This window comes from Nilaparvata lugens, chromosome 8, assembly GCF_014356525.2.
Source record: "Nilaparvata lugens isolate BPH chromosome 8, ASM1435652v1, whole genome shotgun sequence".
Lineage (NCBI taxonomy): Eukaryota > Metazoa > Arthropoda > Insecta > Hemiptera > Delphacidae > Nilaparvata > Nilaparvata lugens.
In genome coordinates this window covers 46,152,649-46,165,585 of record NC_052511.1, presented here as the reverse complement: position 1 = coordinate 46,165,585, position 12,937 = coordinate 46,152,649, and the positions used below count along the sequence as shown (strand labels likewise).

General features: G+C 34.2%; 1 protein-coding gene across 4 annotated transcripts; it reads right to left on the bottom strand.

Moving 5' to 3' along the window:
* Positions 1-941: 941 nt before the first annotated feature.
* Positions 942-11,974, bottom strand: LOC111047014 (putative 3-methyladenine DNA glycosylase). 4 transcript variants are annotated; one of them, XM_039434930.1, is made up of 6 exons: positions 11,704-11,972; positions 5,994-6,418; positions 3,974-4,047; positions 2,172-2,346; positions 2,068-2,123; positions 942-2,019 (listed from the first exon to the last, which is right to left on the bottom strand). In XM_039434930.1, exons 1-6 carry the CDS (start codon positions 11,715-11,717, stop codon positions 1,816-1,818), a joined length of 948 nt encoding a protein of 315 aa, XP_039290864.1. In that variant the 5' UTR covers positions 11,718-11,972; the 3' UTR covers positions 942-1,815. The 4 variants fall into 4 exon arrangements, with proteins under 4 accessions (XP_039290864.1, XP_039290863.1, XP_039290862.1 ...); XM_039434929.1 differs by having other exon boundaries at positions 942-2,123; XM_039434928.1 differs by having other exon boundaries at positions 2,068-2,346; positions 11,704-11,971.
* Between the last annotated feature and the right edge of the window lie 963 nt (positions 11,975-12,937).

Below are 12,937 nucleotides of genomic sequence, written 5' to 3'. Positions count from 1 at the left end.
GAAACGGCTCCAATGATTTCGATCAAATTCATACCTAAAAAAGTCATCGATACGCTCCATCAACTGCCACAAGTCCCATATCTGTAAAAATTCCAGGAGCTCCGCCCCATCAATGCAGATAGATTCCTAATTATCAGGCTTCAGATACAATTGAAACAAAGAAAATCAAGTGGAGTAGATTGAGCATGAAAATCTCTACAATTAATGTTTAGTAACATTTTCACCTAAAATTGAAAATAAGCTTCAAATTCGAGAATATGTGATTATTCAATTGCAAATTATTGTTGATTCTATTAAATCATTCACTATGAAGAGATAGCAGACCTCATGTGTGTCTCCAGCGTTATTGCCCTGTCACCAGCTGGCTCAAATATTTGAATAGTAGACTTGAGATGCGCGGGAACACATTGGTCAGGTGACCAATTTTCATAACGGCAAGGAAAGTTGTGTGAGTGCGCCACACCAGATTTTTCAATCTTAGAAAGATCATAAACTTCTCAGAAATTGTGGTTATCATTAAATTTTTCCACTTAGAAATTGATTGATTGTTCAAATCGTAGTTTATTGAGAAAATGACGTATTTCACCTCAGTGTAACATTGATATGAAATAGGCCCGGTCGCACAAAAGCCGATTAAATTTTAACCGTGGTTAATGCCACGAGAATCAATCAGAGAAGCCCTTTTTCTCTGATTGGTCCTTGTGGAATTAATTATCACGATTAAAATTTAACCGGCTTTCATGCAACCGGCATAAAGATTTCCATTTTAATTGAGAGGAGACTTTATAATAGGGTATATAGGTGCTTCAAAGCCCAAGGCTTTAATTGATTTAGAGTATTTATTATAACTGTATTTATTCACGATACAAATGGCACTGATGTATAATATTGGTGGAAGAAATGGAAATGTTTTCAAGTTACAATAAACAGGAAAAATAGAATCCAATTGCAAGAAATTGATCATGTTGTTGGAATATTTATTCATAGCATAACAATTAATATTGGAATCATCATCATTTACAACATTTATAATATAAAAATTATCAAGCCTAAAGTAAAACTATGATATATGTATATATTTAAATACAATAATTGTATCTTTTTATAAAAACACTTCACTTTCATGGGATACTTTTGAATAAATTAATAAAAGCAATATAAATAATCTTGTAGTACCCTTTAAAGAGTATCTTTTTGTCTTTTATCTTTTTGTATCAATGTATCCCAATATGGTACTTGTTGTTTGCTAGGACACTGATATCTATATTTGAAGAAAATAACACTATAGCAACAATCATTCTATAACAAATTCACAATTATATTGATTTTATGGTACAGTATCAACTTTCCCTCACTTTTACCCAACTTTCCCTCGTTTCTACCCAACTTTCCCTCAGTTTTACCAAACTTTCCCCCACTTTTACCAAACTTTCCCTCACTTTCGCTCAACTTTCCCTCACTCTTACCCCAACTTTCCCTCGTTTTCACCCAACTTTCCCTCAGTTTTACCCAACTTTCCCCCACTTTTACCTAACTTTCCCTCACTTTCGCACAACTTTCCCTCACTCTTACCCCAACTTTCCCTCGTTTTCACTCAACTTTCCCTCGTTTTTACTCAATTTTCCCTCACTTTTACCTATTTTTCCTTCATTTCTACCCAACTCTCCTATAGTTTTACCCAACTTTCCCTCAGTTTTACCCAAATTTCCCTCACTTTTACATAACTTTCCCTCACTTTCACCCTACCTCTCTTCTCTTTTACCCAATTTTCCCTCACTTTCACCCAACTTTCCCTCACTTTTACCTAACTTTCCCTCAAGTCTGATCAATAATCTCCTTCTCTCTAGTCCTATCAAATTTGCTGACACATCTGTTTCCATAAATATAGAACCGCCATAGCTTTTTAGTCCATGGTTCACCATAGGAGTCGATTCCAATGCGAGTTGATGCAACAATGATGGGGTCATTGACCTCTTGACCTTGAATGTCTTCCTTGATGTACACTCTGGGGTCATTGACCTTGTGACCTTGTCTATCCTTTTCCATGTACACTATGGGGTCATTGACCTCTCGACCTTGAATGTCTTCCTTGATGTACACTCTGGGGTCATTGACCTCTCGACCTTGAATGTCTTCCTTGATGTACACTCTGGGGCCATTGACCTCTCGACCTTGAACGTCCTCCTCGATGTACACTCCGTTCCAGCTGCAAATGTCCTTCTCGTTGACCTCTGCCGTGTCCACTTGCAAGGCAACACACAGCTTGCCAGGTCCATTGCATAGGTCACGTGAGTGTATCTGCCTCTGCTTCTTTTTTGGCTCGCTGGTTTTACGGGTTTGGAAGTTCTGTAAAAACATCAGATCACATCAGATATGCCAGTAGATTAAAATTCATAGCATTCATACAGAAATGTTCTATCTAATCACAGTAAATTGAGATTAATTCCCAGAGGAATGCAAAAATTTCCCTCACAAAGGCCCGGTTGCACAAAAGCCTGTTGAATTTCAATCCTGATTAACTTCACGTGAACCAAATCAGAGAAGACCATTTCAAAAAGATGGATCTACTGGAATTAATCAGGATTGAAAATAACCCGGGCTTTTTCGCAACCAGCACTAAGTACCTGATTGAATTATTACAGAAGTTCAACAGCTGAGTCATAATTTTGACACAGTCCCACACACATGAACTCGCTCACTCACTTCCATCACCAACAGACAACGAGATAATTATTATCAGCTGTTTTTCCAAGGATGAATAATAATTATCCTTTTAATGTCCTTCAGCGAGTTTTCCCAGGGATGAGACCTAGTGCAATAGAATCTTTATATTATGAACCTACTATGTTCTGAATTTCGTGAGAATCGTTAGAGCCGTTTTCGAGATCCGGTAAAATACAAATATATGAACATTTAAACATCTAAACATCCAAACATCTTAACATCTAAACATATAAAGAGAAGTTGCTCGTTTAATAGTATAGGATAATAAAAGAAAGAACTGGCGTATACACGTACGGGATAGGAAAATTATGTTTTCCAACAGTTACGTTGAAAAGTGGCCATTGCTGCACTGATTACAGAACGCAAAGAATCACTTTTCCGCTCTAGTGCGGGAAAAATGTTTCTGCACTCCAGATTTGCAACATGGCAACGCAAAAATACTTAGTAGGTTATATGGAGCAACAGTGCAGCAAAATCAAAATGAAGTTGGTAACAGTGACTGCTGTGGCTGCTATAGTGATCAGAGGTGCAACGAAGCACAACGCGCTAATTATTATTCATTATATATTATAACCAAGGACAACGAGGACTTTAGGATTTTAGGATTAAGGTTTTTATCAATAATAAAATTACACAGAAAAACATTTGATGCATTTCAGGCAATTTTACCCATAATTACCCACTTTTCATATTCAATGGTAACTGTAGGAAAAACTTAATGTGAAATACGTGCGCAAAGTTCCTCTGCTGCACTCAAGAAACCATTCCGCCCTCGCCTGTTTCTTTCGGTGCAGCAAACTGTCACTTTGCGCACTAGTTGCACAAATAACTATTGACGCATCATCATGTCTGAACTACTGGACAAGATTAACTTGGAATCGCCCATATAGATTCTTTTATCCGAGGATGGTTACAAGCCTATTTTGAAACTCTTCAAGATTTCATTACATCAAGTTTTCAGTTTGTCAAGTTTTAAATTAGACCCTTGTGATGCACGGGTTTCCTGCTAGTTTTATATAAACAACCAGGTCCGAGGATCTTTGAAGCCTGGTGGTGGCAGCTCTAAAGCTAGAATTCATTTAATAATTTTTTCTTAAATATCTTGATAAGAGACATGAATTTGAATTAATTATCATGCATGATCACCACATAGTAATAGTGAAATGATATTTGGATGACAAAACTAGAAGCCTTGTTCTATAGATATATGTTATACAATTTTTTTAAATTAATTTATAAACCAACTTACCAGTCGATTTTCGAGCATTCTGTCAATACCCTTTATAGGCTCCAAAGCTCTTATTAATACAGCAGCTCCCTCACCTGCAAAAATTATAAATCATAAGATATGAATATTTTTTTATCGCTAAAGGTGCGTACAGATATACACGCCGCGAACATGAACAATTCACTTTTAATCAGCTGATTATATCTGTATTTTTACAGAAACGATAAGATACTGACATGAAAAGCTTGGCATCAGCTGATTAAAAGTGAATTGCTCATGTTCGCGGCGTGTATATCTGTACGCACCTTTACTTGCATACTTATTATGAAATACTTACTTAAATAGATAATAAATAGGCCTACTCACTAGATAGGTATTTTCTCGAGATAAAAATCTTGTCTATGTACAAAATATAAATGAATCATATAATTTAAACATTTATTTATATTGTTTATTATTTAATTTGATAATGTTTTTACCTTGTTAATTATACTACGTTTATTTGATCACACTACTAGATAAGTGATCAGTAAAATTTCAAGATACTATTCAAATTCTACTTAATTTTTGTTTGTAATTCGTAATTTGAGGAGGAAATAAATTTATTTTTTCAAGTAAATCATATGAATTACATATCCTATACTATTAAACGAGCAACTTCTGTTCATATGTTTAGATGTTTGGATGTTTATATGTTTGTATTCCACCGGATCTCGAAAACGGCTCCAACGATTCTCACGAAATTCAGAACATAGTAGGTTTATAATATAAAGATTCGATTGCACTAGGTCTCATCCCTGAGAAAACTCGCTGAAGGACATTAAAAGGATAATTATTATTCATCCTTGGAAAAACATCTGATAATAATTATTTCATCGTCTGTTGGTGATGGAAGTGAGTGAGCGAGTTCATGTGTGTGGGACTGTGTCAAAATTTAAGGTGCGTACAGATTTACGCGCCGCGAACATGAGCAATTCACTTTTAATCAGCTGATGCCAAGCTTGTACATCTGTATCTTAGCGTTTCTGTAAAAATACAGATATAATCAGCTGATTAAAAGTGAATTGCTCGTGTTCGCGGCGCGTATATCTGTACGCACCTTATGACTCAGCTGTTGAACTTCTGTAATAATTCAATCAGGAACTTAGTGCCGGTTGCAAAAAAGCCGGGTTATTTTCAATCCTGATTAATTCCAGTAGATCCATCTTTTTGAAATGGTCTCCTCTGATTTTGTTCACGTGAAGTTAATCAGGATTAAAATTTAACCGGCTTTTGTGCAACTGGGCCTTTGTGAGGGAATTTTTTGCATTCCTCTGGGAATTAATCTCAATTTACTGTGATTAGATAGAACATTTCTGTATGAATGTTTTTATAATTTCTTCTTTCGTAATAAATTTTTTATGCTTTTGTACTCCAGAGCGAAGCTCGGTCCCCGATATTCAGGGTATTAAGTGTAATAGCTTTAGTGAGGTCCACGTTATAATGGCAGTATTTGATTAACATTGGTGTTGCTATCCTTGTCTATCATACGACAAAGCAGATAGCACTATCCTTTTCGTGCTCCACAACGTTGCCAGATCGTTTCTTAACAATGTATAAATATAATATTGATTGACAAAATATTCAATCTCAATTATGAAAATTTATTATTCAATCATTAAGTAATATATTTTCTTCATGAATGGATTATTTTAAACTGGAAACAAAAATGTACAAATGATATTAAATCAGATATACTGGTATCTTAGCCACCTCTAATACAAGGCCCCGGCCTACGATATTGCAATGTCGCAATGTAAGCCTAGAATGTAATACATGATTGGTGAAAAAGATCAGCTGGTATTTTTTTTAATCTTTTTCACCAATCATGTATTACATTCTAGGCCTACACTGCGACGTTGCAATATCGTAGGCCGGGGCCTTGTATTAGAGGTGGCTATGCCGGTATCAGTTATCCTCTAAAGAAGGCAGTGGCAAGGCAGAGAATCGGCAACGCTGCCGGTATAAGGACCTCCCTACAGTTTTAAACCTTCGAAATTACCTTGACAGCTGATATTGAAGCAATGATACATTCCGTAGGTAAGATACACATAACACGTTCCAGGCTTCATGAACATTGGCTTGTTTCTTGCGGTAATTTTCCCATTAAACGAATGCGACGCCTTATCTTCTCCTCCAGGATAACACTCCGTTTCAACAATTCGTCCTTTCAAGATGACGTCACCCAAATTTCGCACCAGAATTTTCCCCAACAAATTTCTAGCCAACTGTTCACAGCTGACGTTGAAGAAGTCGTCTTTCAAACGATCTGAACCGACTTCAAGGGAAGTCGGTAAATTTTGTTGAATTGTGGATGTGTTTTCGAGTTTAGATTTTTTGAAATTTGTTTCATTTTCTTTGGTTTTTGATAATTTTCTTCTTAACTGACGTAGTGGGTTGGTAGTAGTGTTTTGAAAGTAGATACTCCTGTAACAAAGGATCGTGGTATAACAATATTCTAGTGATGTATATGTAATTGATTATTATCTGCTATTAATAGGAGTTGAATAGATAAGAAATCACTCTTTATTACTGGTGATTGACAATTGAATGACATAGTGAACTAATTACTAATCTTTAACTATCAATAATTAACTATTGAATGAAAAAGACTAAGAAAATGTCAAAAAACCACTGATTTCAGTCAGAAAAAATCAGTGATTTTTTGACAATTTCTTAGTCTTTTTCATTCAATATGAATAATTACCACAATATCAACTACTCAACTACACAAAAAGTGAAAATAATTAACTACCAAAGCGATTATCATATCATATCATACCTATAGTGAAGACCACGTTATAATGGCAGTGTTTGATTAGCAATGGTATTGCTATCCTGGTCTATCATTCAACAAAGCGATAGCGCTATCTCACTCTCGCTTTGCTCTGTTGCAAGATCGTCTTTCAACAATGTAGAATTCATAATTAATTAACAAAATATTTCATCTCAATTATGAAAATTCATTATGAAATTATTGAAGAATATAATTACTTGCATAATAGAATATAATTGATCATTTTAAACGAGAATGAACAGTTAATATTGCATTAATAAACCTGTATCAGCTACCGTCTATAGGTTTTTTGATTAATATACTTGATTGATTCAGTCGTCTTGGAACTGCATCTATTTTTACTCCTAAACTGGGGATTGTTCAGGAATGTAAAACATTGACAAGACTGAGGATCGGCAACATTGTTTTTCTATCTTTCTCCTCTGCCATTATAACGTGGAAGTGGAACCACTATAATTGTTAACTATCAATTAACTACCAATTATTAAATAATATCAAAGAGATGATAATGATGATGATGATGAGGATGATGATGATGATGAATATGATAATGATGATGATAATGCAGCCAGACAACAAATGCAAGAATAATAATGATAATTAAGTTATTATTCCAAAGCGATTACCATATATCTAGTCCTATATAGCATAGAGTAGGCCTAAAGATAACGTTAAAAGATATTGGGCCATATGAATAAAGTTGAGCATTTGCTTATACTTCTAAAATATGGAGCATTTGCTTCATTTTCTATGAATAAACGTGAGCAAAACCTTTTGCTCATGCTCATCAAAAAAATAGTTTGAGCATTTGCTCAAAAGTAAAAGCTTTTGCTCAAAATTTTATGAATAAACTAGAGCATTTGCTCAACTTTTGAAGCAGATGCTTCAAAAAAGGTGAGTCTAGTCTAGAGCAGCTTATCACCTTTTGCTCATAGTAAAATGGCTCAACTAATTCGTATGAGGAAGAGGAAACTATACCAGATACGATCACAACCAATAGTTGAGAACTATAAAACTCTTTTTAGATTCAACCATGATACATATCACCATTATCCCCACAAAAGAATAAATAGAAAAGATAAGCTACCTGTTATAAAGATAGCCATCACAAATAGGTATTTAAGAAGATGAAAGTGTACACGATTTTAAGAAGGCTATTGATATTATAAGAATATGCTGAAGATTATTATAGAGATGACATTTTTTCACGCTATTATTTCAAAATTCTAAACTCAACTAACCTAAAACTCTATTCATAAATAGAATACAGAGCAGACGACGCAAACACAAGCGGTGCACCCTATTTGCATATTTAGTGCTTCCGTGAGCTATAAAAACAAACTAAGGCTACAAAAGCGAATCAGCTGATGAAAAATCTCTAAAATACGTGAGCATTTGCTCCAGAGTTCAGGAGCATAAGGTAAGAGTAAAAGGTAAAGCTTATTTATATAAAAATGAGCAAATGCTTCTGCTTCTACCTTTTGCTCATGAGCAAAACCTTATGCTCCATGCTCTTGCTCATGATCATTTGCTCTGGTTTTATTCATATGGGCCATTGTATTATTTGTCCCAGCCTATTGTTAGGTACACATTATACTGTCAGTGGAAAAGATAGAGCAACCTCCTTGCCAATTCTCTGCCTTGTCACTGCCTTCTATAGAGGATAGATGATGTAATATTAACTGTTCATTATTGTTTAAAATGATCAGTTTATAAGTTACAGTAATAATATTTTTTATAATTGATAGGTTATTAATTTTTTTGTTAATCAAATGCTGTCATTTTAACCTCACTATATCAATTAGTACCCAGGCATAGAGAAAAGATAGCATAAGAAGATATCCCATGGTATAGGGCGGTTATGTTCCAAATTTCACTGTTAACTCAAGCCGATAGTCCTAGTAGTTATTTTTGGTGAAGCTATGTGACGCTGGTAGTCTCTCATGCTGTGCCGTTCTTACACTCTTACACTCCCAACAACACACTAATAGTAGACAGTAGTCCACAGTAATTGGCTTGTAACTTTGAACATAAACTACCTATCTTCTCATGCTATATTTTTTTCTATGATATATGCTGTGATGAATCTTTCAAATAGACCTCATGAGAAGAGAGAAAATTGTGATTACCTTTTAAAATGAAAGAATTTGCTAAAGGAATAGTTAGCGACCGAGCGATAAAGCTTACTTATCAATAACTGTATATTAGATAAGAGTACCGTTCTGTACCGAATATTTTCTAGGAAAATTATTCAATAAAATTATAATTATTTTGCAAATAAAGCACAAATTGTTTATGAATTGCTCACTGATTTTGAGGTTACACTTTGTTTACTATCGATCAGATGTTTTAAAGCAGCATGAACACAGCTGACTGATTCAAAGTATTGTCAAATGTCATGCCGGTTTTCATGCAAGGTAAAATATCATTCCTAAAAATTATAAAACTATCAATAAAGGACCAAGAATTTCAAATAAAAAAATAAAATGTATGTATTATCGTTGAAATTATTTATTATTTAAGAAATTATATTATATGTCAGGTCTTATTGTAACTAAATAGGTCATAGCATGAAATTATATTATTGATAAAACGGCAGAAATTAATTATAACAGTCTCAAACCTAATAAATTGTATAAGAATATTATATTAATGATTTAATTCAACTGAACCACATGGTAATTAAATCTCTTTGGCAAGCCTAAGCCAATCATAGTGCATAGAAATAGCACCAAGAAGGTGATCGTTTGAAAGCAACACATGTTAATCTATTATCAGACAACAACCCTGTCTTATCATTTACGCTAGCACATGTACATTGTATGAGAGAAACTATGTCTAGAAGATTAAGCAGATTTAAGAATTACATAAATTGAATTATTATTGTAATTAAAGGAATTATATTCTACTGCCTGCCACTGACGTCACGTTTACGTCACAAGCGTTCTACCAATGGCAAATTTTTATGCAAATTATTACATCGAGATTCTCAAAAGAAAGGTCTAGCCAAGAAGCTTAGAGAAAAAGACAGCACTTCCCTTTTGAAATCCTCACCGTTCAGATCTCTTTTTATAGTTACCAAGACCTATTTGTAAAGTTTCTTGTTCGATTTTTATATGTTCTATTTGTGAGCCGATATTTTAGGCCAATCTATTTGTTATTTGTAAATTTCTGTTTTCATCAATCGATAAATTTAAAAGCTTAAAGTAAATTATCCCTTAATTAATTCGGTGAAGGAGATATTTAAACTAAAATTCCACACGTGCTGAAACCGAAGCCTGGATTGCTGCCGATCAAACGATTTTTTGATCTAAAGAAGAAAACCACGACCGCCAAGGAAATTCACGTGAGTTATAAGTTCTAAAAGGGGCCCCAATCTACGCTTCGAAAATATTTCAGTGCAGAAAAACATAAATTTTTTCTTCGTTAAATTATTGGCCACGCCGACAAGCGCTTTTAGTTATTAAGAGCCTAAAATTTATTCAATATTTAATTTATACGAACTTGTAGTTGATTAGCTATCCTCCGCTGCCAGAACCACGACCCCGAGCAATTTTAAAAATATTTTATAATTCATTTTTTCACTATTTTTTCAAAACTGTTCAAGTTTATCAATTGTAAAATTCTGTTGAATCACGCATGGTATCATGCAAGCACAAGAAAATTTTTAACTATTCTGTTAATGCTAAAGTATTATCAACCTGTAAATCAAATTCTGAACCTGCACTGTATGATCACATATTTTATTATAATATATTTCAGTTTTGTTAATTCGCTTTCTGAGTTCGATTATTTCTTAAGCCTGTCAATTATTGTGTCTGACACGTTCTATATCATCAAGAACCGATCGAATACGATCATTGAAATAATTGAATTAAGCTGGATATTGGAACAGGTCTAAGTGGATGTATTGAGTGGGGTCAGATCGAGATATTTATTCTTTGTCCTTACCTGCTCATATATCAGCTTTTATCTGTTACCTACCTCAACTTAGGAGCGAACACATCAATTGTACAGCAGATGCAGCCAGAGATCATATAAATTCCTACAATAGAGCTTAAAACCCGACAAGACTCTGTTCTCGAAGTATATTCTGAACGATATTTGGTTCAAATACCGTATTTTAATCCTTCAGAACTTATTAGAGACGCAGTCCCGTAAATTATCTACATCGGGATTTTTGCTCGACCTGTATGATTTTGTATGTTCATTCTTCACAGGTAATAATTTTAAGGTATCCGTCTTCAGTGTTTAGCGATCGCTACACTGCTTATAAAAATTTCATCACTATACAATTTGTCATTAGAAGAATCAAGGGTGAGCGAGCGTTTAGGCCTCCCGCGATTCCGACAATTGTATTGAATCTTGTAGTGAGTCAATCAGTCTGGTGTACACTCAGCGTCCACACACGCAATTGCAAAATTTATAGTCTCTACACCATTGATTCAGTACAAGATTCACTCTACATGTGTGAAGCCGTTAACAAAACGCACCACAATGCCTATCATATCAATTACAATTACTGTAACTCTGATTATTCAGATTGAATTAATAGTTTTATTTTGTTTTTCATATTCTGGTTAAATGGTAGACTATAAATAATATTATACTAGTGAGTTGAAATTGAAGCCTTGTAATAATATATAAAGCCTGCATTTCAATAATTATGAAATATATTCATGGAAGACCGTATCTGTTTTATAAAAGCTTCTAAATAACTTTCTCATGAGTGGTTGGAAATGGACAGAAGGATAGCATACATGCAGTACAATTAAGAAAATTTCAAATAATGGTAAAAACATATTGGAATTGGATTGACAAAAGGGATTTTTGGAAAACATGGGGTTATTTTTGGGGAAACTAATTGAGTTAGGTTTTTCAAAAATAGTTTTGAGTGCAGTAAAAATTAACTTACTTGTCGGAATCCATTTAGAAAACAGTGAACGACCTAATGTAGAAAATAAAGTACCGCTACCTTATTAAAGTATTATTGCTTTACCAATCACAGCTCAAGAATTACAATTCATTTCAATAATTTTCTATTGATAGAACAAAGAACAAAACTCAATTGGTTACTCAAACTTAATTTAAATCGTTTTTAGGGCATATTATTTTGTTTATATTGGTGGTGGGTTTCTGAGAATTTTGAGGTTATGTTTTCATTCTTGGAATTCCACGGCTACCTAGTGTCAGGGACTCTTGATTTCAAAGGCCGTGGTAGAAATGATACGCTTCAAAATGATACAGATCCTAAAGGCTCTTCTGTTACAACATTTTCTTCTCCTTCTCATTCGCTTCCTCCTACTCTTCTTTCTTCTCATTCTCAATTCTCCCTCTTCTCTTTCTCCGCCTCCTTCACCTCCTCATCTTCCTCCTCCAAATCCTTCTCCTCCTCCTTCTACTCTTCCTCTTCCTTCTCCTTCTGTAACACCTCTTCCCCTCCTCATCGTCATTCTTCTACTGCTCCTCTTCTTCTTCTTCTTCTTCTTCTTCTTCTTCTTCTTCTTCTTCTTCTTCTTCTTCTTCTTCCTCCTCCTCCTCCTCCTCCTCCTCCTCTTCTTCTTCTTCTCTTCTTCTTCTTCTTCTCTTCTTCTTCTTCTTCTTCTTCTTCTTCTTCTTTACCACCTTCTCCTCCTCATCCTCTAAATGATGAGAATATGTTATGCGTGTTATCAAAAATAGAGAATCTATCTTAGATAGAAAAGTCTAATTGATTGTAGAGTATATAGAATGTTTTAGAAATAAGTTTCAACATTATAAACAGGATATAGGGTAGGAAAACACCAACAAGGATTTCAAATTACACACTAATGATTAGATTATTTGAAAGTAGACCATAAAAAAAATGTACGGTATCAGATTAAAAACAAGTATTAATTTATATTTTTCATGAAATTTGACTTGTTTTTGAAAGCTTGTAACTTGAAAATCATAGAAGATACAGAGTTATAAAATTGGTCATTCTATTCAAAATTTTATAAGCTGGAAAATAGGTTGAAATGGTTTTCCCTGTCCAATGACTGCATTTGGCGGAAATCGCAGAAAACTGAAAGGGGAACTGAATATTACTGGTTTTTGTGACTATAGAAGGCTCCAGCGATGGAAAAAGCTCAAAGTTTTGTATTAAATTTGTCCAGTATCATTCAAAA